This window comes from Mixophyes fleayi, chromosome 2 (assembly GCF_038048845.1).
Source record: "Mixophyes fleayi isolate aMixFle1 chromosome 2, aMixFle1.hap1, whole genome shotgun sequence".
In the NCBI taxonomy this organism is placed as follows: Eukaryota; Metazoa; Chordata; class Amphibia; order Anura; family Limnodynastidae; genus Mixophyes; species Mixophyes fleayi.
In genome coordinates, this window is record NC_134403.1 from 330729687 (window position 1) to 330756250 (window position 26564).

Genomic DNA, 26564 nt, shown 5'->3' on the forward strand with positions numbered 1-26564 from the left:
CACTCTCGTTACCTGAAACTCAAGCTACATCTGAATATATACGGGAGAACCTCCAGCGTGGGTTCATTCGACCTTCCACCTCGCCCGCTGGAGCTGGGTTCTTCTTTGTCAAAAAGAAGGATGGATCATTACGCCCTTGTATAGATTTTCGTGGACTCAATGCCATTACTATCAAGAATCGGTATCCCATTCCGTTGATCACTGAGCTATTTGACCGCATCAAGGGAGCCCGTATTTTTACTAAGTTGGATCTTCGTGGTGCTTACAATTTAATCAGAATTCGTTCCGGTGACGAATGGAAGACAGCGTTTAACACCAGAGACGGGCATTACGAATATCTGGTAATGCCTTTCGGGCTATGTAATGCCCCCGCTGTTTTTCAGGGCTTCATCAATGAGATTTTTCGGGACTTATTATATGTATGTGTCGTCGTCTACCTGGACGACATATTGATTTTTTCACAGGACCTGCCCTCTCACCACCAACATGTGGCAGAAGTTCTCTCCAGGCTACGGAAAAATTCATTGTTCTGTAAATTAGAAAAATGTTCATTCGAATTACCCCAGATTCCATTCTTGGGGTATATAGTTTCCGGAGTTGGCCTGAAGATGGATCCTGACAAAGTAAATGCTGTACTACATTGGCCCCAGCCAACTACTCTTCGTGCGATCCAGCGTTTTTTAGGTTTTGCCAATTACTATAGACGCTTCATTCAAGACTTTTCTTCCATTGCATCTCCTATTGTGGCCCTGACTCGGAAAGGGGCTAATCCTAAGCAATGGTCAACTGAGGCTATTCAAGCCTTTCAAACATTAAAAGAGTCCTTCTCTTCGGCTCCAATCCTTCGACAGCCTGATGTGACACTCCCCTTCTTCCTAGAAGTAGATGCCTCTAATGTGGGCTTAGGAGCTATTCTCTCCCAACGCTCGGAACAGCAACAATTCCACCCTTGTGCCTTCTATTCTCGGGGTCTCCTACCCGCAGAGAAAAATTATACCATCGGGGACAAGGAATTACTGGCTATCAAAGTCGCACTAGAGGAATGGAGATACTTGTTGGAGGGAGCTCGCCATCCGGTGACGATCTTCACGGATCATAAGAACTTGTCATATCTCCAGTCTGCCCAATGCTTGAACCCTCGTCAAGCAAGATGGTCTCTTTTCTTTTCCCGTTTTGAATTAATAATTACCTTCAAACCAGCTGCCAAGAACAAAAAAGCTGATGCCTTATCTAGAGCCTTTGTTACGTCCTCTGATATAGAAGAGGTTTCCAACCATACCATTCTAGACCCCAAATGTATCTCACTGGCTGCTTCATCCACCAGAACGCTACCATTTGGGAAGACCCTTGTGCCTCCTATACTAAGGAGGAGAATCCTTTCGTGGTTCCATGCCTCTCGCTTTTCTGGACACGCCGGGGAACACAAGACTTTTGAGATCCTCTCTCGAAGTTACTGGTGGCCTTCAATGAGGAGAGACGTCAAAGAGTTCATTGCTTCCTGTGAATTATGTTCGCAATTCAAATCCTCTCGCAGAACCCCAGCAGGGTTGCTGCGACCATTACCCATTCCGTCCAAACCATGGACCCATATTAGTATGGATTTCGTTACTGACTTACCACCTAGTAAGAACCATAACACTATTTGGGTGGTAGTGGACAGATTTTCGAAGATGGCTCATTTCATCCCTCTGTCTGGTTTGCCTTCCTCGTCTATTCTGGCTGAACATTTCATTAAAGAGATCTTCCGTATCCATGGATGTCCATCTGAGATTGTGTCTGATAGAGGAGTACAATTCGTGTCCAGATTCTGGCGAGCCCTTTGTAAAACCTTGGGCATACGATTAGCACTCTCATCTTCTTACCATCCGCAATCCAATGGACAAACCGAACGTGTCAATCAAGATCTTGAGACTTTTATAAGGATATTTTCATCAGCCAATCAAGACAACTGGGTGGAGTTACTCCCTTGGGCTGAGTTCGCCCATAACAACATGTACCATGAGTCATCATCCAAAACTCCATTTTTTGTGGTCTACGGTCACCATCCGTCTTTTCCGGAATTTCCTGCCCTCCCGCCCACCCAAGTTCCTGCGGTGGAAACTGTTTGTCAGACTTTTAAAAATATCTGGTCTCAGGTCAGAACCTGTTTAAAGAAGACATCTGTCAAATATAAATCTTTCGCTGATAAGAAGAGGCGGGCTATTCCACCACTAAAAATTGGAGATCGTGTCTGGTTATCCACAAAAAATATTCGTTTGAAGGTTCCATCCATGAAATTCGCCCCTCGTTTTATTGGTCCATATAGGATCATTCAAGTTATCAATCCAGTATGTGTGAAACTCCTTCTTCCTAAGAGTCTTCGGATTTCTAATGCCTTCCATGTATCCTTGCTCAAACCTCTTATTATCAACCGTTTCTCAACTCCTCCCTCAGCTCCGCAGCCAGTTCAAGTTCATCAGGAGGAGGATTTTGAGATTACCGAGGTACTAGATGCAAAAATTTCGCGAGGAGTCCTCCACTTCCTCGTTCATTGGAAGGGCTTTGGTCCTGAGGAGCGCTCTTGGATCAAAGCTGAAGATCTTAATGCTCCTGCCCTTTTGAAGAAGTTTTACTCCAAAAATCCGGACAAGCCCGGTTCCAGGCGTTCTGTGCCCACCTTTAAAAGGGGGGGTACTGTCACTCACCGGACCGTGAGTGCCTCTTCCCGGACATTTAGGAACCGTGGCCGTCCACCATCCTGAGGGTCTGCGCATGCGCAGCCCTTTTCTATACTTCAGTGTATACCCCTTTAACTCAATTGGCAGATCAGGCAACACTCCCTATATTAAGCACCTGTGGTCAACACCACGTTGCCTGATCTTGGAGTCTCATTCCTCATGAGTCTCTGAAGGTGTTCCTGTATTACTCGTGTATTCAGCGCTGCTGATTCCTGTGGTTTCCAAACCACTTCTACTACTGTGGTTCCATACCACTTCTACCATCAACTGTATCATCATGACTGTTTGCTGATTCCTATCCGCTGCCTCCGTGCACTACAGTCTTCTAAACCACTTCTACGTTATTGTACATCTATGTGACTGTTTGCTCATTGCTATCCGCTGCCTCCGTGCACTCCAGCTTTTACTTCACTCACCTGCTTCAACATCGTGACTGCCAGCTGATTACTATCCGCTGCCTCCGTGCACTACAGTCTCCTGCTTGCAACTCGCCTGTGTTCATCATCGTGACTGCCAGCTGAATACTATCCGCTGCCTCCGTGCACTACAGTCTCCTGCTTTCAACTCGCCTGGGTTCAACATCGTGACTGCCAGCTGATTACTATCCGCTGCCTCCGTGCACTACAGTCTCATCTCATCTTTGCTGTAACTTCCTCGAGCCTGCCGCTTTCATTACCATCTGCTACTCTTCATGATCAACAGCTCCTGCCCTGCGCTGCACTCCTGTTTCCCATCGCTGTTGGTTCCTGTGGTTGCTACTGGTTACCTCCGTGTGCCGCTGAGTCCTGCTGCTGTGGTCAGCGCTATCCTCCATCTCCTGCTGATCCACTCTCCACGCCTTCACGTGTTCCACTGGTCTCTACCCTCCTGTCAGCATTTGATTTGTATCTCATCTACTACCCTCTGCTGGATCATCTCCATTCTCCTGGGTCTCCTATGAGTCCAGTTCCACGTGTTGCTGACTCCTGTGAATTCGTGTCCCTGTTGGTCTACTCACCTGTGCGCTGCACCTGCTAGACCGCTGCCTCACCTATCCAGGGACTTTCTATCCAGGCGGCCTCCCGCCGCTCAGGTACCGCTGCTATCCCATCTGACTGCTACTGCTGAACCACGGTATGCATACTTCTCATTGACTGTGCTGTGTATTGCATATCTTGCTGGACTGTGTTTGGTTCTCTCTGGAGTCTGCTATCCGCTGAGTCTATTGCCATCATTGACTGTGTTATTATTGTGCTGGACTACTTCAAGAGACTTTCTAGATTGCAGACCTGCTCAGTCATTTATATCTATATGTATATCTATATTGTGCATATTACAGTGGATCGTGTATAAGGTGCCTGTGTATATCCTGTGCTGCAGTCTTCCCCTGTGCACCTCCTCACATATATATTCAGTGGTACAACTTGCTGATGTCAGACCACTGATCCCTGTTTCCGTTATCACCTGTTCCATCATCCTCTCACATAGCAGTGGTACAACTTGCTGCCGCAGACCACTGACTACCCGGATACCTCCACTTGGATTCCATTCCTTCACTTAGACAGCGGTACAACTTGCTACCCGCAGACCGCTGACTCTCATCACCTCCTTGATTCTGTTGGACATTCCTCCTCCCTATAGCAGTGGTACAACTTGCTATCGCAGACCACTGACTATCTTCACGTGTCCTTGTCCATACAGTTCCTTGTGTATTATTACCTCATTATTACCAGTGTTGCTAGTCATAGACTTTCCTGAGCATCTCATCGGCCATCATTTCATGTTCCGTGATCACCTAGCTACCAGAGTATTCGATTACCATCTACATTGCTCTGGTAAGCCTACCATCTGGTGATCCCTGGGTAAAGACTCCTAGTGCCCGTGACAGTATGTTTGTGAGGTCAGGGAATTGTAATGTTTCTAATGTGTTTTATGTAATTTTACTTCTGTGGGTGTATTAGGTCTTGCACAAGCAAAGTACATCTGGTAACAGTAATCTAAATTACCCCTATTTTATTATTTGAAATGATGGGAGTATGGTTGAGCCCTATCTTAGCTCTGGGGTCAGAAAGTACCAAAGCCTACTGCAAGATTAAGTCTTTCAGTAATTGTTAACAAAGTTCATCATTGGTTGGTTTTTTTGTGAGGTTGTGATGTGTTGTGTTATTATCAGAACATGGACTATCTCAGTTTACTTGATCTCTTCTTCGCCTCAGCTGGGAGAATTAATGCAGTGTGTTTTTTGTCTGTCTACAGTGAAATCTGGCTCAGTGTAGCTTTGTTTGCTTTTCATTTTGTTGCAAGTCAAGCTATACAAACAAAATAATTAGACAATATTGTCTCACTGTTGTTGTCATTGTACAACTCAATCAATAATGTGTGTTTTATTATTCATTTCAACTACCATAAGAGTGTATAATATTCACTGCTACACTCTGCTCATCCTGTTAGGTTATTCACCTTGAGGCCTCTGTATCCTCATTAAAATTTACATTTGTGCCTTCTGTGGCTTTTACATTGTCAATATATTGTTACATCCATATAATGCACATCAATGGGCAATCTCCTTTAATGTTTCAGTAAATAATATCTGTATGAAAGGTGCGTACTGATGTCAGAATGGACTAATTATACAGTAAAGATTCACCTACCTTTTCCCGACATATAGGATAACCCAGATTGCCCTCTCTCATGGGTGCGGCATATCCCAAGTCAGAGGATTCGACCTGTAACGGGGATCAGAACGTCTCCACATTTCAACATTCTGTAGACTTCTAAATAAATTATTGATGCTCTAACAGAAGTATAGGCAATGGTAGCAGCGGTGTCACATTGGTCCCACCAAGATCAGCTCCATTGTGAGTGTGTCTGTGCCAGTCACTGTCGTAGTCAATGACAGTCAATGTGTGTTAGTTATTGTGAGTCTGTGTAAATGTCAGTCTGTGTTAGGGTGGATCTGTGGAAGGACCAACAGATGTTTTAAATGAAAACTTGTGTATTATAAGGAATAATATACCCGCTACTTTTAATGTTCATGGAAGCTAGTAGTTACATCGAAGTTCTGTGACTTATATTGTGAGTTCACACTAACAGACCGCTACTTGCTACGGAACTGGGCTGCTCTTACATTATTATAAATTGTTAGGGGGGGAATTCAATTCCCTCCAGATTAATGCAGCGCTTAACCTATTACCGTTAATACGGAGATTTTAACCCTGCTTGCTGCAAGCAAAAAGCCGGCATTAAAATTACGGTTTTAATGGTAATTAAGCGCACTATTACCGTAATATCGGTAATAGTGCGCAGACTGCGTCACTTTTGGTGGCAACGCGGACAATTTAATTTCTCCCTTAGTGTGCTGGGGGTGGTCGTGGATTAAGCTCCTTTCTGCAGACTCATGATTTTTACTTTGGGGCTTAATACTGAGGTCGACATTGGGGGGGATATATATATCCTAACTACATGGACGGCTGCTTGTGGTGTTACCGCAATTGACTAGTACCTGTCTTACTTTCTCTGTGCATTTTGCATATATATATATATATATATATATATATATATAGAGAGAGAGAGAGAGAGAGAGAGAGAGAGAGAGAGATTCTATATATATAGAAAGAGCTACAGAGAGAGATTAAATATATAGAGAGAGACACAGCATTGAGAGCGTATATATATATATATATATATATATATACACACAAGTTAACCCGTGCATGATACTCATGCATTCTAGTCAAATCAAGCTACTTAAGGTGTTAAAAAGGTTCTTGTCATGCATTTGGGCCATAGCCCAGGCCTCAACCACCAACCACTCCCCACTGTCACCCCCGGCAACCACCAACCACTCCCAACTGTCACTTCTCCTTCAAGAAATATATATATATTTTTTAAATCTTTATAAACACTTTTAACAATTAACAAATTAAACTAACAAATTAAAAACATCTTAGTATACCAAATTTCAGCCCTTTCTGAATTTTTTTTTCCACACACATTAAGAATTTAGTAGGTCAGTGTATAACTCCACCCAGCAGGTGGCGCTGCAGCTTGGTTTTATTTTTTACACACACACACACAGACACAGACAGACTAACACACGCCACTAGACATTTATATTATAGATATATATATCTATAATATAAATGTCTAGTGACGTGTGTTAGTCTGTCTGTGTGTGTGTGGGAAAAATAAAACCAAGCTGCAGCGCCACCTGCTGAGCGGAGTTATACACTGACCTACTAAATTCTTAGTGTGTGTGGAAAAAAAATTCAGAAAGGGCTGAAATTTGGTATACTAAGATGTTTTTAATTTGTTAATTTAATTTGTTAATTGTTAAAAGTGTTTATAAAGATTTCAAATAAATATATATATATTTCTTGAAGGAGAAGTGACAGTTGGGAGTGGTTGGTGGTTGCCGGGGGTGACAGTGGGAGTGGTTGGTGGTTGAGGCCTGGGCTATGGCCCAAATGCATGACAAGAACCTTTTTAACACCTTAAGTAGCTTGATTTGACTAGAATGCATGAGTATCATGCACGGGTTAACCTGTATATATATATAGATAAATATATATATATATATAAAAAATATATATAGATTCCAGGTGAGGCGGCACTCAAGGATTTAAGACAAATTGTAGTTTGTATCAAAAGGGTGTCCCTGAGGAAAGTACTATACTGAAACGTTGGAAAGGATTAAATACACAATTTGTCTTAAATCCTTGAGTGCCGCCTCACCTGGAATCTATTTATTGTACTTTCAATACAAGTGAAGTACTGAGGAAGGCAACAGGGTAATGCACGCATGTTATTTATGAATGCCAAGCACCTGGATACTAATATATATATATATAAATTCTAGGCTCCCCTTGTAAAAAAGCTTGTAAAATTTTATATCTCTACTGGTCAATGACATATTATAGGGTTTGAGATCAAGAGATTTTATGTGCTCCTTCCTATCCATTTGGGGGTTATATTGAAAATCCAGCACTGTCCTTTTGTAAGGTTGGTGGTGATGTGTTCTTACAGGCTTTACTATACACTGTAAACAGCTGCATAATATGTTGGCGCTATATAAATAAAGGATAATAAATGAATAATAAATAAAAACTAGCAACCTAGATAAAAACCTATTGTTTGGGCAGCTTGAATGCTTCAAAGTTTTTGTGCATGTACTGGAACTCAAATGCCTGTAGGATAATATATTATATCATATTAAAGAGCTATATACTGTATATGCACTTTTCCTCGCTCACACTCTGTTTTAATGAACTGTCCTCTGCTTGCTCCAAATAATTTTTATTTTATTTATTTAAACTACATTGATGGCGACTCTTGCTCATCAGAGATCACTGATCACTTGGCTCTGTTCTGTAATAACATGTAATACCATTGTAAACTGTGCTGCTTGCAAACCATATCTGTCAGTATCACAAATGATGAACAGATACATATGAATCTGTTGCTACATTGCAAGGTCGAAGTGTTTAGCCACAAAGTAAAATTGACCTTAATGCAGATAGCGAAGGACAACTTGTAGCTTGTTTGGATGACAATAGTTTTTTCTTAGGCTACTTACAGACAATGTACATTTTTATGCCATCTAATATAATCTGTGACTATTGGACGAGTAGGACAATTCATCACTCCTAAACAAAGTGCCGAGAATATGGCAGATTGTCAAAAATGAATAGATCCAGGCACATCCGAGTAATATAAACTGAGTATCCTGAATCACAGACATGTGAAAATATACTTGGAATCTGGCTTATAGTTTGTTCAAAACGCCGGGATCAATGTTTCATTTATCATAAATTTGTAATCTTTCTGCTGTCACAATGTGAAAATAGCGAATACGCAGATAAAAGCAGAATTATTTCTTAGTCAAATACATAGCCATGTTGGATTAAAAATACTAATACAGGCCAAGCAATAGTTCTCCTGCTGTAATTTTCCAGTAAATAACTTTTTGGTAAAACAGACTTACTTATAATACATGTCTACATTCCAGACACGGTACATCTTTATAGAGAAAAATAGCAATTGTGATTGGATCTAATATCAACTTAGTGTATTTTTTTTTCTGGTAAAATATACACCGATCAGTCACAACTTTAAAACCACTGACAAGTGAAGTAAATAACATTGATTATTACAATGGCACCTGTCAAGGGGTGGGATATAGTGGGCAGTCAGTGAACAGGCAGTTCTTAAAGTTGATGTTTTGGAAGCAGGAAAAATGGGCAAGTGTAAGGATCTGAGCGACTTTGGCAAGGGACAAATTGTGATGGTTAGATGACTGGGTCAGAGCATCTCCAAACGGCAGGTCTTGTGGGGTGTTCCCAGTATGCAGTGGTTAGTACCTACCAAAAATGGTCCAAGGAAGGACAACCAGTGAACATGCAACAGGGTCATGGGTGCCCAAGACTCATTGATGTGCGTGGGGAGCGAGAGCTAACCCGTCTGGTCCAATCCCACAGAAGAGCTACTGGAGCACAAATTGCTGAAAAAGGTAGTGCTGGCTATGATAGAAAGATGTCAGAACACTCAGTGCATCGTAGCTTACTCGGTATGGAGCTGCGTACCCTTAGACTGGTCAGAGTGCTCATGCTGACCCCTGCCCACTGCCAAAAGCACCTACAATGGGCATGTGAGAGCCAGAACTCAATCATAGAGCAATGGAAAAATGTGGCCTGTTCTTATGAATCACGTTTTCTTTTACATCGTGTGACCAGTGTGCGTGTGTGTGTTTGTGTGTTGTTTATCTGTGGAGGAGATGGCACCAGGATGCACTATGGGAAGAAGGTAAGCCGCCGGAGGCAGTGTGATGCTCTGGGTAATCTGCTGGGAAACCTTGGTTCCTGGCATTCACGTACCCCCTACCTAAGCATTGTTGCAGACCAAGTACACTCCTTCATGGCAACAGTATTCCCTGATGGCAGTGGCCTCTTTCAGCAGGATAATGCGCCCTGCCACACTGCAAAAATTGTTCTGGAATGGTTTGAAGAACATGACAAAGAGTTCAAGGTGTTGACTTGGCCTCCAAATTCCCCAGATCTCAATCCAATTGAGTATCTGTGGGATGTGCTTGAAAAACAGCTTACAGGGCTTAAAGGATCTGTTGCTAACGTCTTCTTGCCAATTACCACATGATACCTTCAGATGCCTTGTGGAGTCCATGGCTTTAAGGGTCAGAGCTGTTTTGGCGGCATGAGGGAGACATACACAATATTAGGCAGGTGGTTTTAATGCTGTGGCTGATCGGTGTATGTTATATTGTGTTTAACTATAACATCTGTAGACTTCTACTCATTAACTATGGAGTTTCAAGCAAATCTGCTTCACAAATAGTTATAATATTTTAAATGTTGTTAGTGGAAGAAATGCTTTATATCTGTGAATATTGCAAAATGCTCTTTGTATTGCTCTCAACAGTTTGCTGTTTTTTTGTAAAGTCGAGCCACATTTTACACACCAAAAGACATTTAGACACCAGGGGGTAAATTTATCAAGCTGCAGGTTTGAAAAAGTGGAGATGTTGCCTATAGCAACCAATCAGTTTCTAGCTGTCCTTTTGTAGAATGTGCTAAATAAATGATAACTAGAATCTGATTGGTTGCTATAGGCAACATCTCCACTTTTTCAAACCCGCAGCTTGATAAATTTACCCCCACGACTACTACTGGACAGACACATGGAGATTCAGCCTCCACCGATAACCAACCAATGAAAATAAATAAAATTGTGCTTGAGTTCTAATAGTTCCTGACTAAAAGTCTGAATTTCGACGCGGCGGTATGAAAAGTATAGGTGAATGGAGCTTGATAGTTTTAAGATAAAAAAAAGGCAGATGGAGAAGTGGCAGCATGGCATACAGTGTATACTCGCCCAATTTAACCACTTGTTCTCCCTTGATTTAAAGGGACTTTAACCTACAAAAATTGCTTTGCTTAATTTTGACTAGAGCGGACTATGGGCAAACTCTGTCATAGTTGTGCTCTATTCCAGACCTGGCTATGCCACCAGTGATGTCACACATATCCCTCGCCACTAGACCATGTCACAAAGTTGTTGTATTCTGAGAGGATTTGCATACCTCAGTGAAGTTGACAACATATCTCTGGGAGAAGATGAAGGATCATAGTGAAGAGAATGGCATCTCTCCTGAATGGTGTGCTCTGCAAGCTGACTAATGAGGAGAGCTGGATTGAGACACCCATGGGGCTCAAAGCACAAAACTGGCTTGGGCCACCCTCTGATCGGCCCTGCCAAAATGCCAGTTCTTCTTAAACGTACCAGTATTATGCAACCTGCTGCCCTCCAATGTAGAACTACAAGCACCAGAAACTGGAGGGTAAAACAATGTATAATGCTGATGTGCTTAAGTTCCTCCAAGTAAAAAAGAAACGTAGCCCACATTTAATATACTACAGATCCTTCTCATAAAGTATCAGTAACATTACCACAAAATATACAGCTACCCCCATTATTTGTCAGCTTCATCGTGCCAGCTGCTAGCACGTCAGAGCCAATTAAGACCCCGTGGGGACCTAGGCAAGATCAGGGGCTGCCTGTGCTGGAGGTAGTGGGGCCCCCCTGGGCCAGTCCCATAGTGGGGACTACCTTGGGCTAGGTCACTGGGCCACCTGCATTTATTTTCCTTTACAATGTGCCCAATAGGCTGCTGAGTTATATATATATATATATATATATATACACATACAGAAAAGGCATTGATCCTCTGCACACTCAATGTACAAACTGGGGTGCGAGAGGTGGTTGCCCGACATTATATACACAAAAACTTGGATACTCTGCATTCTCTGCATACACAATTAATGCTGTTCTGACTGCCTTTTACATATTCTTACAGCATTTTTGTATAAATCCAGGGAGGCAAGAGAAGCTATATTCTAGAGCTACATCCATATACTAAACCATCACTGCAGTATAGTTATTTCTGTTTAACAAAAATATGTCCATATGTTTCACTGATTTCTTAATTGCTACTTGAAGTGCTTAGTCACATGTAATTTTCCTCTAGATTTAAAGGTCAAACAGAAGGCAGGTTTTTAAACATATTTACATAACGTTATGGCTGATTTGCATCTCTAGTTTATGTAGAGTGTGGGGCACGTGCATTCAGATGGCTGCGGAGAGATGGATATGTTTGCTGAACGTACAAGTTTGGTTGATTTAAAAATGGATGTAAATTCTTTTGGTTCAGAGAGATCTCTAATTTAATTATAAAGTATATATATAGCAGAGCTGCTCTGCGTGGGTCATTGCCGTTACATACTAGTTGGGATAATTCAAATGAAAATCACACTGAGGGTCTGATTCATCAAAGGACACATACTGAGCGCTAGTAGAAGTCACATCCCCGACTACCTAAACCCCGACAGCAATTAAACCTACATGAGAACAGAGATGGAGGCCATACCGATAGTGGTTTCCCCCTACAGCTTGCAAAACAGACTTCACATAAATGGAGCGAATGAAGAGACCGTCCGGCCAAAATGACGTAAGTATACAGCGCGACGCTGACATTATTGTTAATACGCTGTTTATTTAAGGAGGCACCGTTTGTAGCGCCAGTACAATGAAGAATGCTTTGAAAAAAAAAACCATTGTATTGGCGCTACACCCGGCACCTCCTTAAATGAACAGCGTAATAAAAATAATGACAGTGTCGCGCTGTATACTTACGTCATTTTGGCCGGACGGCCTCTTCATGCGCCGCGTTTATGTGAAGTCTGTTTTGCAAGCTGTCGGGGGAAACCACTATCAGTATGGCCTCCATCGCTGTTCTCATGTAGGCTTAATTGCTGTGGGGGTTTAGGACCTTGTTATTTAGTACCCAACTCCTGAGCACCATGTGCGCTCGTTTTAAAATGCACATAAATCGGGTATACGTACGTCCAAATTCAACAAGGTGCGGATGTGAAGATACGAGTAGTGATGTATACAAGAGTAGATCTGCTTTGCCCTACTAGACAAGACACTGCGGGATACGTCCAATATATATGTGTAATGTAAAAATTGCAAAAGAATGCACAGAAAAAAACAACTATTCCGTTAATGTTACGTGTTAATAATGCAGGCATTAATGATAAACATTAAAAAACAATGTTTATTATTATTTTTTCACCCCTGAAATACATTTATTAGGATGTAACAAATGTCTACTGTACATAAGATACATTTTTAGAGCTGCTACTGATTGCAAACACATGTAACAGAATGGATGCCCAGCCGTCATCATTAGTAATCGGCACGTAGGCTAGACCTGTGGCCGGAGCAAGAGATGCGGCTCAGAAACAAGTACCAGAGAGATGCTCAGAGATTGGATGGGACGCTGCTGCGTGTGCATGAGATTGGCACCCCCGCCCCTTGTTATGAAACACCCTGAAAGTTGACATTCCTAGCAGCCCCCTCCTATCCCCTGTCATATGACCGCTCCCCTGGCATCTCCCGGAGGAGAGGTTTGAAAAGTCGGCAAGTATGGTCTTCCCGTGTCACACATTGGACAGCCATATTCTGTGCATTCTCACATGTGAAATATTCCACATATTCCCAGTGGCAGGAGCTACTACGGATAATATTTCTGCAATCCTGCTATGTCGCATGTGACCCCAGTCCCAGTATGATACAATTTACAGATGTTCAGACTACATTGCCCCCCTGGTATCAGTGTCTTACTGAGCTCATTAGCTCATTTGGGGCTTTTTTTTTATCCGGTAAACCATTTAATTAACACTGGAAGGTTTCACTTTCTATAATTAATCTCTTGGGTGAAGAAGAAACTAGAGGAATCATATCTACCCTAATTACAATAAATTCAGTATAAGATGTATACAGTATAGTCATAAATACCTAGCAGAATAAATGGAAGAGTTGAACATTATCCAAAAATTTTAGGGAAGTCTTATCAGGGTAATGTTCTGTCCCTATGGAACACAAGCTTGTTGAGCTCCCATTCATTTGTGCATAAAAAGGTAAGATATACACTGTTCATATTTTCCCCAGGAATCTCTTTAACTAGATATTGCATTTCTATAATACAACATTTATATTTAATTGCACTCCAAGTTGATATTATTGTGCAAAACTGTCAGCGAAGAGCTAACAAAATAATTAAAAATTGAAGTCAAATTCTACTTCATCGTGAGGGCCACTGGTGCAAAGAAAGGGGGACTTGGTGGCAAGGTGGTGGTGTGCATTCTGGGTGCTCTAGTGGGGAGAGATGAGCATCTTCTTGGGATTGTGCTGGGTTGTGACAGCATAACAGAGCGCTACACCAGCAGCTCATTGCAAACATAGAAAAACAGCATCTGGCAGCTTCACAGGTGAGAGACTTCTAGCTGTTGCTCCATCATGTTAGCGGCCGGTGCTCATTGTGGAAGTGCAGAGGTGACAATACCTACACTGAATGAGGAGTAACTTTATGTCACTCATTCACTGATGTGAATGAGTTCTCTGTACAGCGCTGCGGAATTAGTGGCGCTATATAAATAAATGGTGATGATGATGATTCAGGGCCTGATTCATCTTTGAATTTAAGTCCCTATGCATGCCGTATCTTGTGTGTATCTTGTGTGAAATAGCTCCTTACATGCTCAGAATCGGACCTTCCGCCAAAGAACGCAATTTCATACAATTCATGCCTGAATGTGAATAACCTGCCTGTCTAAGACCTTATGGGTGGAACAGGAGAGAGAAGGGGCGGATGGACTTAGGTAATGTACAGTGAGGGTGCGCCAACGCAGATGTGGGTGATTCAAGTCCTGGGTTTATCTTAAGCACGTGTTTTTAGCTGTATCATTTGCACCAGCTTCAGGGCAGGTATAAACTGACATTGAAGACTGGCACGGATAGTCTTTATATTAAATCTCCATGTATGCGTGCTACTAGTTAGCACATTATATGTGTATAAAAGTAAGAGAGAAAGTAAAAGTGCATTGTATATAGATTACATGTTAAGAACATCCTGATTTATGCATTTAATGTTGAAAAAATGAAGAATAAAAAGAATTCTTTTAAAGCACATTTTTTTTATGCTTATAGTTTTCTGAGTTGGTAACTAATTATTGTGACAGGATGGACTTCCTATGCCATCCTGTTTGTTTTGTTGCTGGGGACCGGTTGGGGTTGCCTTGTCACTGCCTCATTTTCTTTATCCCAAATTGCGCCCTTTAACCGCAGGAGGGGTTTAAGCTGCTGCCACCACTTTTTAGCGGCATCTCAAACCAAGTCCTTCTGGGTAACTGTTGCTGCTGGTGTACCCTACCTGGGCTGGTACCCCTGGCCTCTTGCCCTCTGATCAGGGTTGCTGCGGATGGTTAACCCTGGCCTATCATACTGGCCAGAGCTGCTTTGGCAAAGTTTTGGTACTGAAGTGCTGGGTCCCAACCTCAGAACAGCCGGATAACGGACTAGATTTGGTCTAATCTGCAGGTCACAAGAATTGCAGCAGGGTAAGTAGTCGTCAAAGCTGGATCTTGAAGCAATGATGTTTTATTAGCTCAAGTAGCCTTTATAAGGACAGTTCAACGCCAGTTTGTTTTACTAGTGATCTTTCAAGAGTTACAGACTTAATACATAAGATTTAATACATTACATGGTAAAACAGTCTTCCCTTTATACAGATTTACACACATGTTGTGAGGGGGTAGCCCAGCCCCCTGACGCGCCCAAGTACCGAAACGTCTCATATCACATTAGATAATTTAGCACTGGGATATAATCTACTCTTGCATCTAACACAGTTTAACTTTTACACCAATCTGTTTTCCTCAAATGTGCTGTTATATTGTTAGGAGACTTCCTGTCTCTCTAACAAGACATTCACACAGGTAACGACCCCCTGCCGGACTTTCAGGCCAAAGCAGGTGTTTGTCACTTCTGAGAGAATTAATTAACTTAATATTAGGATTTCCCTTCCTTGTTCGCTACACAAACACATTTTCTCCACCCTGGCCACAGTACATTCCCAATACACAAATACATAGTATCAACATCAGTACATTTGCAATGATATAAATTGATGCCTGCACCACTAATTGAAATAAATGTCTACGATAAATTATTTCTACCTGATCCAGCCACAAATAAGTTATTTATAAGTAATCCAGCCACACTTATATTTAAAAAATTATTTTGCATACGTTCTGATGGGACTTGATATTTTACATATGCATGTGCGTATCCTGCAATGTGTTCTGTCCGCTAACATACGAGAAGTACTGTATAGGCAGAGCGTACTGATACCCAGATTCATATAGAAACACATCTTGAGATCTGTTTGGATTTGAATACAGGCACACGTCCATTGTTCGTTTTAAAAATGTAACTTGCGTGCAGGTTGCATTCGAAGATCAGACAGGCCCATTGTGTTTTAGGCGCCCTCTACACCCATGTGCCCTAGGCAATAGCCTATGTTCGCCTAGTGGTGGAGCCGGCCCTTCTCAGAGGAGGGACTCCCCCCTACTGCTCAGGTACAGCGGGTTGGCATTTAGTTCCACTCTTACATATTATTTATTAAAACTACATTTCACCTCCTTCCCATCTTTGAAGCCAAATTCACATATCCCCCTTTCTTGTATTTATTGTTACTCCTTTTGGGCTCCCAAATAAATTTATATGGAAAACACCATTGTTGCATCTTATAATTCCAGTCTTGAACCTGTAGATAATATAATCACCTTGGGCCTGATTCATTAAGGATCTTAAATGAAGAGGTATCTTATTTCAGTCTCCTGGACAAAACCATGTTACAATACAAGGGGTGCAAACTAGTATTCTGTGTTGCCCATAACATAAATACTGACTGTTTTTCATGTAACACACAAATACTTGATAGCTTATTTGTACACTGAAATTTAAAGTTGATATTTGTGTGCTACATGAAAAAACAGTCAGTATTTAACTTATGTGCAAAACAGAAAAACTAGTTTGCACCCCTTGCATTGTAACATGGTTTTGTCCAGGAGACTGAAATAAGATACCTCTTCATTTAAGATCCTTAATGAATCGGGCCGCTTTATTTTATTGTACTGAACTATTTTGTGGTGTTTGTTGCATTGTATGGTAAACTATGTTTTATGATAGTATGTGTGAGAACCCCTATGTGTGTTTCCTGCCAAATGCATTATTGGCCAGTAGTTATTATAGTCTAGAAGATTTCAATCAGTCTTGGTCATTCTTAGTGGTCTGTGGTGCACTTGTGGCAATTCTGGGACAATTTGCTTTAAATCTTCCAGATTGGCTAATGAAACCGCCACACATGTGTGCCACGGACTGTTAGCTGAAAATACAACCTACAGATTAAACAAAAATAACACAACTAGTGGTTCAGACAGAAAACATTCTTCCTTCTTGTGTCTGTCATGAAATCAGCAAATGACAGAGGTAAACCTGAGACTGAACACAAGGATATCAGGGATGTGCCCTAGTACCTGACTAAGTACTCTCATGCACTAGTAGAAGTGGCAGTTTTTAATAATACATAATATAAACCAGGCTCCAAAAATGTGAGGATCCTTGTACCAATGTAGTGTTATCTGTTAAAAGGTTAATTAGGTAACATATGTTCGAACATGTCATATTGCTGCACCCCCGAATGCAGCATGTCCTTGAAATGCCTCTAACCAATGGGGATTACCAGGTGTAATGAGCGGTCTCTGCAATCTGACTTCTCATCAGACTGTTTTTGTATGAAAACAGCTGCATGTGCCAAAGGCTGAAGTTTACAGTCAATTGATCTGCAATTACTGGCCTGTTTCATTTGCACTTTAAGCCATAGATATCACAATCATGCAGTAAGTGCTTCTACCCACTGTTGCTTTTTGCTGATGAAGTTTTGGGATTCCCTGGGATCTCCATGCTTACCCAAACATAGACACCATTGTTCCTGAAATATTAGCTAGTTAAACTGTTTCGGCCACTAAACCTCCTGTCAAACACACCCCAATTATCACCACTCTTTGAGGGTAAAGAGGTCTTCTCTTACAGCTATTTTAGCCATACTTATAAACAACTAGGACAGTCCAGAATTGTCATACAATACATGACCCTGACGATGCAGGGATGTTATTTACTTACCCCATGAGCCCCACGTGTGAGGAAGCCCTTCCTTTCAGTATGCTTGATGTCCCTCATTTATCCATCTGTTTCCATTTTGTCTCCACTACCTTGTATGTTGCAATGTCTCTACACATATCAAATGAACACAGGAGGTTGGATAGGGTTACTTGATACATGATACAGGTTGAGGCGGGGGCTCAACAGATGGCACTTCCTTGGATCCCAAAAGGTGGGTAGTTGGAGAAAATAAAACTCTGACATTTTTAGGTGTTGTAATCCACTGGAGAAGTTGAGTGGACTGAGCATACCACAGAAAAGACACATTTGTCACAAACCCCGCCCCTCCTAGGGTAAGCCCTGCCTACAGTTCAATTTATTATCCATTATCCAAGTCAGAAGCTCTCAGTTGAGGTAAAAACTTAAAAAAAAAAATCAACTGCTATACGTAATAAATTATTATGTCATGTGTATGCTATCAATCTGCCCATCTTACACATTTCTAAATGTTCACGCTTCACTGGTCTTAGTTATTTTGTTATTTAAATTTTCAAACGAGGTTTGAGTGATATCACAACTGATGCCGTAGTAGGAGTGTAAATATTGGGTGATTTATTTCCTTGTCTCAGTGCAGTCACTGAGCCTTATTTACAAAGCACAAAGTGGCCAAGACGGAGCATTTTGGCGGTGCCCACTGACTAGATTTTCACCAAGCGCAAAGATTTACAGTGCAAAATGGCATTTTCAGAGGACAAAAATTTCACCAGTCAAAGCGTGTAGTTGGATGGAATGAGTAGCGGAACTGGTGCTCCTAGGTTTGAGGGAAAAAAAGGAGGTTTACTTTTGTGAAGCAAGATTTATTGAAATGTGAAAAAGATGTTGAGAGGAGACATTTTTTGGGGGATGTTCCTTGCTGTGCAAAGGGGATGCAGGGCCACTTCTACTCACAAAAGGACTTGAATTTAGTACCAGCATTGAGCTTGCGGAGCAGAGGTCTTGATCTATACTTTTAATGAGATGCCTTCCAATTGCACTCCATGAAGAAGCTAATTTTTAGGTGCACTTTACTTAATGTAAAACAAAGAGTCAAACAAATAAAAGGGCCACATATAATGACAGTTCCTATGTCCCCTCACTCTCTAATTATATTAAGCCATACATTAGGCTAAACCGAGCACTATTTTAGGAGAAACACAGAAATATTTATTTAATGGAATTTGGCTCTAGAGTCAGGTGGTTTGACATCTCGTTTGACATTTACTCATTTTTCACAGTGTGTCTCTTCAGGTCTTTCCACCTCCGGAGAGTGTGTGTGCACCTTAAGGTCTTTCCACCTCCGGAAAGTGTGTGTGCACCTTAATGTGTTCTGGGCGAACCACCCGGATGTAGCTGTGCAAAACCAAGCCCCTTAGTGCTGCTCATCCGTTCTGCACGGTAAATGAGGTCCAGGTAGCGCTTTTCTACATCACAGGTGGCAGAAAGAAGAGTTCACACAATAGACTTAGTCTCTGGGAGAATTCCAGGGAAAAAAAATACCAGCTCTGAATCTGGTAATCAAATCACATGCAAATTGTTCTCTTCAAGTCACAAGCACAGGGTGTCACAGTCTCAATCATCGCTGAATACATTAACGTCTTTCTGCTACGACTGTTCAAGTTGCTGGATGGTAAAAGCATGCAGTGAGAGATAGACGTGGCTCCCTATTTATATGTGTTTATGCCATACTTTGTCTGACCCACGGGCTGGCCTTTGGTATGTGAGACCTGCTGCATTGGATGCCAACATTACTGGAGGCCTTGGTTATCCTGTATATCAGGGGATCTTAATAATCTGTTAGTCATGTCCCAAAACACTGGTCACCCTATTAAAACCATACTTACCCACTTTGAAATTTTCTGACTTTCAGATCCTTTAAGAGGGGTGTGGTGGAAGGGGGTGGGACGGGGGCGAATCGTGTCATGATGGCATTATGTCATGTTGCGGGGCCAAAATGACGCATTTCATTATGATTCGTGTCACTGAGGCCCATAGGGGACAGGATGCGGGAGGCTTGCCTGCTCTCCCAGAAGTCTGGGAGACATGCCCGAAAATTCAGGAGACTCCCGTACATTCCAGGAGAGTATTCATGTATGATTCAAACATGTTTTTGGTCTCCAAGTGCCTCATACATTTGTCCTCATTCATATCTCCAGGAGGAGAAAAAAAAAGTACCTGATGTTGCAGAGGTTGGGAATGGATGTATAAACTTCAGCCCACAGGATAGCCCATAATAACATCTTATTTACAGAATGTCATGGAATTATAACAGGAAGGGTCACCATTTTACAGCTGAAGATATGATCATGTGAATAGCTACATATTGCTATTAGGTTTTTACTAAGGGTCTATGATTAACATTGGATTTATCAAACCTACTTGGCAGATATGACATGCTTGGATTTTAAGATATCCTCTTCCTATAATGTTTTGTATTATGTTGGTGGTACAAATGTCAATGTATTGCTGTTATACTGCTGTATGACATGAGGAGCTGTTTCTAAGAAGCCTACATTGTGGGTTTATATGTGGGGAGAATGTAGCAGTGATCAGTGTGTGTGTACGTGTTATGTGTATGTGTGCCGTACCGCACACGCTTTTCCTCCCTTGAGCTGTACTCGTTAGGACAAAGCTCCTTTGTGCACCATAGTGGTGCTACAGAACTGTGGGAATTGATCATAGCAGCTGCTCTGACTGAAATGGCATCTGATACAGGGACTGTTATTAATGATATAGGAACTATCACCGGCTCCCACAGAATCTGACCTTTGTCATTGGTATCAAGAAGGGACTTTTGTTAATGCTTTGAAACTTATGGGTCTGTTTTGTTGATAAAGAGGAGATTGAAACCAGAAAATCAACTACAGTGATTCTCATATCTCGGTGTATTTTCTTTTCTGATTCTGTACATTTCATTATGGAACAGGAGTGGTTACACACAGAGGTGTAAGTAACCTAGGTGCAGGGGGCCCACAGCCGAGTTGGGGGTTGGGTGCTTCCCTTTCACAGCCCCTTGTGTACATGTGAGATTTTTTTTATGGTATATGGGGGCCCTTGCTAAATTTTGCTATGGGGCCCACAGCTATCAAGTTACACCCCTGGTTATACAAAAGGGGCCTGGCCTGATTCTGTAGTACATAAAGACAGACAAGACCTGTGGTGGTCATATTTCCAACGGTGAATGTGTTGATATTTACCCTGTCACCAGTTTGGTGTCGTCAGGATAAATGTTGACTGATTTACCGTTGGAAAATCATAGCCAATCCGACAAGAAACATTGTAAATACTGACAATGGGCATTAATTAAAGTTAAGCAAAAAATTAAGTAAGTTTTCCTACTTAAGTGTTCTGGACAAAACCATGTTGCAATGCAAGGGGTGCAAATGAGTTTATTATTTTGCGCATAAGGAAAATACTGGCTGTTTTATCATGTAGCACACAAATACTTGATAGCTTATTTGCACACCAAAATTTAAAGTTGTTCTAGGACATGCCCTTCCCCAAATATAAATCTGCCAACACATTTTAAATTTAGCTCCCCCTCCGATGCAACATGGTTTTGCCTTACTTGCTTACTTTTGCTTAACTTTCCTTAATGAATCAGGCCCAACGTCATCATGTGTGCAAGATTTAATAAAGCAAGGAATATTCCCAGACCATTTCAAAACACTGCAGTTATATTTCTAGTGATTCATTTTTGAAAAAAATATATATTTGATTATAATGTGATCTAGAAATAAAATATTTATACTGTCTATATATATATATATATATATATATTTATGAAAAAAATATTTATGTTGCCTTTTTCTTAGAAGAAGAACATTTAAACCAGTGATTCTCAGCCGTTGTGGTGTTACACATTTGCATTGCAATAATATAGGTATGAAAAGTGTTAAAATGAAAATACATTTAACACATCCGAAGATATGTTGAACACATTGGCTCTAAAACGTATTCAATCCCTTTGGCATTTTTCACATTTTACACAATCAGAATGGATTTATTTTGGAATGTTTTCCACTGATCAATACAAAGTACTGTGTAATGGGAAATTAAAGAAACCCTAAAGCTTCATAATTGATTACAAATAAAGAGATTGACAATAATTGATTATATAAGTAATCACTCCTTGGTGTAATACTTAGTAGAAGCACTTTGAGCTGCATTTACAGTTTTGAATGTATTTGGGTAAGTCCACACCAGCTTTGCACATTTCGGTCATGGGATTGAGGTCTGTCCTGTCACTCAACCACTCAAAGACGTTTATTTTTTTATTTAAGTAACTCCGATGTGACGTCTGATGTATGCTTTGGGTTATTGTCCAGCTGGAATATAAATCTTCCCCCCAGTCTTAGGTCTCTTGTAGACTGTTGCAGGTTAAAAACATACATACCCAGTATTTATTTCTCACCTCTGGGAGATCCCAGTACGGAGGGGGACAGGGCGCCGCGAATTGCATCATTTGGCCCTACCCCCGCATCAAAATAACACTATAGCATGTGCAGTACGGTGGCTCAGTGGTTAGCACTTCAGCCTCACAGCACTGGGGTCATGAGTTCAATTCCCTACCATGGGTTTATCTGTGTGGTATTTGTATTTTCTCCCCGTGTTTTATGTGGGTTTCCTCCGGGTGCTCCGGTTTCCTCCAGTACTCCGAAAACATACTAGTAGGTTAATTGGCTGCTGTTAAGTTGACCCTAGTCTCTCTCGGTCTGTGTGTGTTAGGGAATTTAGACTGTAAGCTCCAGTGGGGCAGGGACTGATGTGTGTGAGTTCTCTGTACAGCGGTGCAGAATTAGTGGCGCGATATATGATGATGATGATCGCATTGGCCAAAATGACAGAATTTGCAGCAACTCACGTCATCTACACTATGAAGCAGGATGCGGGAGAATTGACTGCTCTCCCAGGATTCCTACCCGGAATTCGGGCAAGTGTGGTTGAAAAATGTTTGCAGAACATAGTGCTGCACAAAGGCTGTTCCCAAAGTGCTGCAGCATTATTGCAGCAAAGTAAGAACAAATGCTGGAATGCATTCATCATTGTATTTCACTTCTGAACTATTACACCTCTGTATTGTCAGTAAGCTGCATATGGCATTTTCCCTTTGGTGTGACAGGTGAAGAGCGATCCCCATTCCTCTTCATGTTACAAATGACAGAGAGTATCACGGCTTTAGAATGCTGCAGCTTCCTCGTCAGACAATTGTGCTGTATAAAAATGTGACCGTCTCACACTGCCATTAAGGTCAGATTTGTAGCAATCTGATTATTTTATACTAGACCAATCAGCCCACAACTGATGCTTTTGGATGAAGAATATTGATTAATTTTGCCATCTAGATGTTATCATATTGGATAAAATGTCATACACACACATGTAGATTTCTTTTTACTAATTCAAAAAAAAATAAGTTAGAAGCAACTGTAGCTGATGACAATACATTGAAAAGAATTGTACATTCAGTTATGAGATATTGATTAAAGAGTGTCTTCACATAGATATATACATTTTTTAAATATAAGGGGACTTCAAAAATGCTACCTTCCTTCTACAGTTATCCTCTCCAGCATCTATGTAGCCGCCTCCTGCATGGGATTTCCCTGCAGTGTGCATGCCAACGGATCTGAAATGTCCAATATGAGTGTAAGGACATCCAGGTGTCCTGTCCTGCAGTGCCTTCTGACTCTACAAGGGTTGGACATTCACAATAAGACACTACAGTACAGGAAGCCGAGATGTCTTTATACGCCTGGGGGTAAATGTATCAAGCTGAGAGTTTTCCGGCGGGTTTGCAAAACCAATCAGATTTTACCTATCATTTATTTAGTACATTCTACAAATGACAGCTAGAATCTGATTGGTTGCTATAGGCAACATCTCCACTTTTCAAACCCGCCGGAAAACTCTCAGCTTGGTACATTTACCCCCTGGACTTTGACAATGGCTGTAGTTCGTTTTGAGATTTCAGTTTAGTGTGTATGTATGATTTTATATACAGAACATATTATGCATTTTGAAAATATTAAATATGCATCCATATCTGTCTTGGTGAGCCATGGTAAAAACACAAGTAAAACGTCTGCTTTAGTTACTTGCAGAAGCTTAAACAAGCTATCTCTATATCATTATACCATGTAGGTGTCAATGCATCTGCTGCCTCCCCTGTGCATCAGGCTTTGTTCATTTTAAGAAGTCAGGATGTAATCACAGCTCTGAATGAGCCAGGCACCTGTACAGTTTCTGTGAGCACTCAGCGGCTCCTTGTACTGCGCCAGCTGTTTGGAGTTAGTGGAGCGAACGGAAGGAGGATGGAATAATTTCTATTTTCTGCACTGCTTCCCCTGCGGCTGTTCAAGAATCCCTCTGGCGAATTTGCAGGAGGCTCGAGCGTGGGGCCTAGCACACACAAGATAATTTGTTAATAACAGTTGTATATGTTTCCTTTTATTGTGACTACCAAAAAAAAAATGTGTTTTGCGTCTTCAAGAACAGAAATGTTTACACATTCCATGACTGGAGATACTTTGAGCCAGTTTCTAATTCATTTGTACTGTTGCAGCTCAAGAAAGTTTTGGTTGGAGCAATCTCAAAAATATCAAAATTCACTTTTGGTTCCACTCCCATGATTTTATAGCTACTAAGCTCATAAAACAAAAGTTCATATTTGCAGCTCGCAGTTTAAATACGTTACAGGGACTTATAAAAAGTCACAGTTTCTGCCAGTTTAAGCATAAATGGCTACATTTTATATTTTTAATTTGAACAGCAAACATTACTGTGTTTGAGTTTAAAGTTCAAGGTTCAAATTCGCTCTATGCTTGAATTTTTTTCACACATACTACTGTACAAAATGTAGCCGTTTACGCTCGAATAAACATGAACGTATTTGTAATTGGCTTGAACATGGTCAAATTATATGTAACATTTATATGACTTTTATAGATTTTACAAGAAATCTAAAATCAGCAGATAATTACCATAGTAACATTAAAAATGTTCTGAGGAACTCTGTGGCTAATTGAATCTCCCCCTTAAAGATTTATTTTCTAAGCTGAGCTAGGGTTTTGAAGCTCGATTTTGTGTTAGAAAAACTTCAAAAATACTATGCAATGCACTCATTTAAGCTTAAACATGTTCTAACTGTCTTGAATCTTGCTCAATTTTTTAGTCTACCTAGTTTGAGAATTTAACCCAAATAGTTGAACTTTAGAACCTGCTTGAGATCCATTTGAAATAATTTCAAACACATCTGTTCAGAACGTCTCTTGTCGAATACGGGTCTAGGTACACTCTGCTTTGACAGACACAAACACTGCAGGATGCATTCAACACATATTGAGGACATCCCTCTGGTGATGCATACGCGAACAACTTCTTGCTAAAGAATGTTTTTATTGTTTCGTCACAACAAAACAGCATATACTTCTATCAGGATGACACCAGGCAACACTGAATAGACATAGTCCTCCTGTCTAGACACCGGCCACTGTCTGGCATCGGTCGCACTGCATATATGCACAATACAGGTTTATATACACAAAACCCCTCCCTTTGATCTAATTGCCTAATTAGACCACCTGTGTGTGCAGACTGCAGACTATCAGCTGAATAGCTTATAGGTGACAAACCACTGTGTCACAATATGTGTAACACATGTTCTAGCATGCATACACGACTGCCATCACTTGTACTCAGCACTTACACCCGATCTGTTGCTGGTGCAAATGATATGACATAAAAACATCTTAGTGATGCCCAAAGCTTGAATCAGACACTTCTGCATGCGCTCGAGCTTGGAACCCCCTTACTGTACATTGATTATGTGCATATGCCCATTCATCTCTTGGTGCCACCCAGGCTGTCGTAAATGTCCTTTGAGCTCATAGATTAATTCCATGTTGTTGCATTCACTGGAGTATTGTCCGGTTCTGGACATGCGCTGAGCGATTTTACGCAAAATATAGCAGGTATCGGTATTTACCTTACTTATTGAATAAGACCCATTACATTCAGCATTTATGCAAAAAGTTACGACAGTACAAAAAAAGAGAAACAGCGGAACAGTCATTTTTTAGTAATAAATAGCAGTGACAGAAAAATTGGATAAAGAAATATTATCTTTCAAGGGCAAGAGTATAAGACAAGGGAGGATTGCTGAAGAATTCCTGCCAGCATTCTGTGTTTTAGAAGAGCTGTCTTCAGTTTCATATAACTGGAATCCAGCATTGTCATTTATGATAAAGCTTTGGATTTTCTGCTTCACAATTTCAAGAGACAAAGAAGAATTTTTCCTTGGTGACGCAATGTGGGTTCAAACAACACATTATATATACATATATAAGCTGTGGAATCTGGACAGTTAGTGAATAGTATTTTTGATTACCGTTCTAAGGCTGAACAGCTATGAATAAAACAACATTATGTGCAGCTACACATCACCTCTGGCTGCTCCAGATTAAGGGCATGATGTCAGGTCTCTGCTAGCAAAGTCCTAAAGAGGTATATATGAAATAACATATTTTAAAATTATTATTTTTGTTTATTTAGACCAGTCATGGGCAACAGGTTAGTACCACGTGTATAGTACACACATGATCACATAATTCATTTGTGAATTCTACTGTCCACATAACGTACAGTAGTGTAGAGCAGATCTGGGAGCAGAGGTCTTGTGACAGGGGGGTAGGAGGGGGCGTGGTGACACCATAGCACCGCCCCCTATGTCAAAATTCACGGCATTTCATAGTA

At 41.1% G+C, this 26564-nt stretch overlaps 2 protein-coding genes across 9 annotated transcripts in view; one reads left to right on the forward strand and one right to left on the reverse strand.

The window, feature by feature from the left end:
• Positions 1-5505, reverse strand: part of GIT1 (GIT ArfGAP 1) — a 250380-nt gene extending 244875 nt beyond the window's left edge. The window contains exon 1 of the mRNA XM_075196861.1: positions 5348-5505. Within this exon, the coding sequence (XP_075052962.1) occupies positions 5348-5360 (13 nt within the window). The 5' untranslated portion in view covers positions 5361-5505. The remainder of the gene's footprint in view (positions 1-5347) is intronic.
• The window catches only part of ANKRD13B (ankyrin repeat domain 13B), a 135491-nt gene that overhangs the window by 62273 nt on the left and 46654 nt on the right, over positions 1-26564 (forward strand). The window lies entirely within an intron of this gene.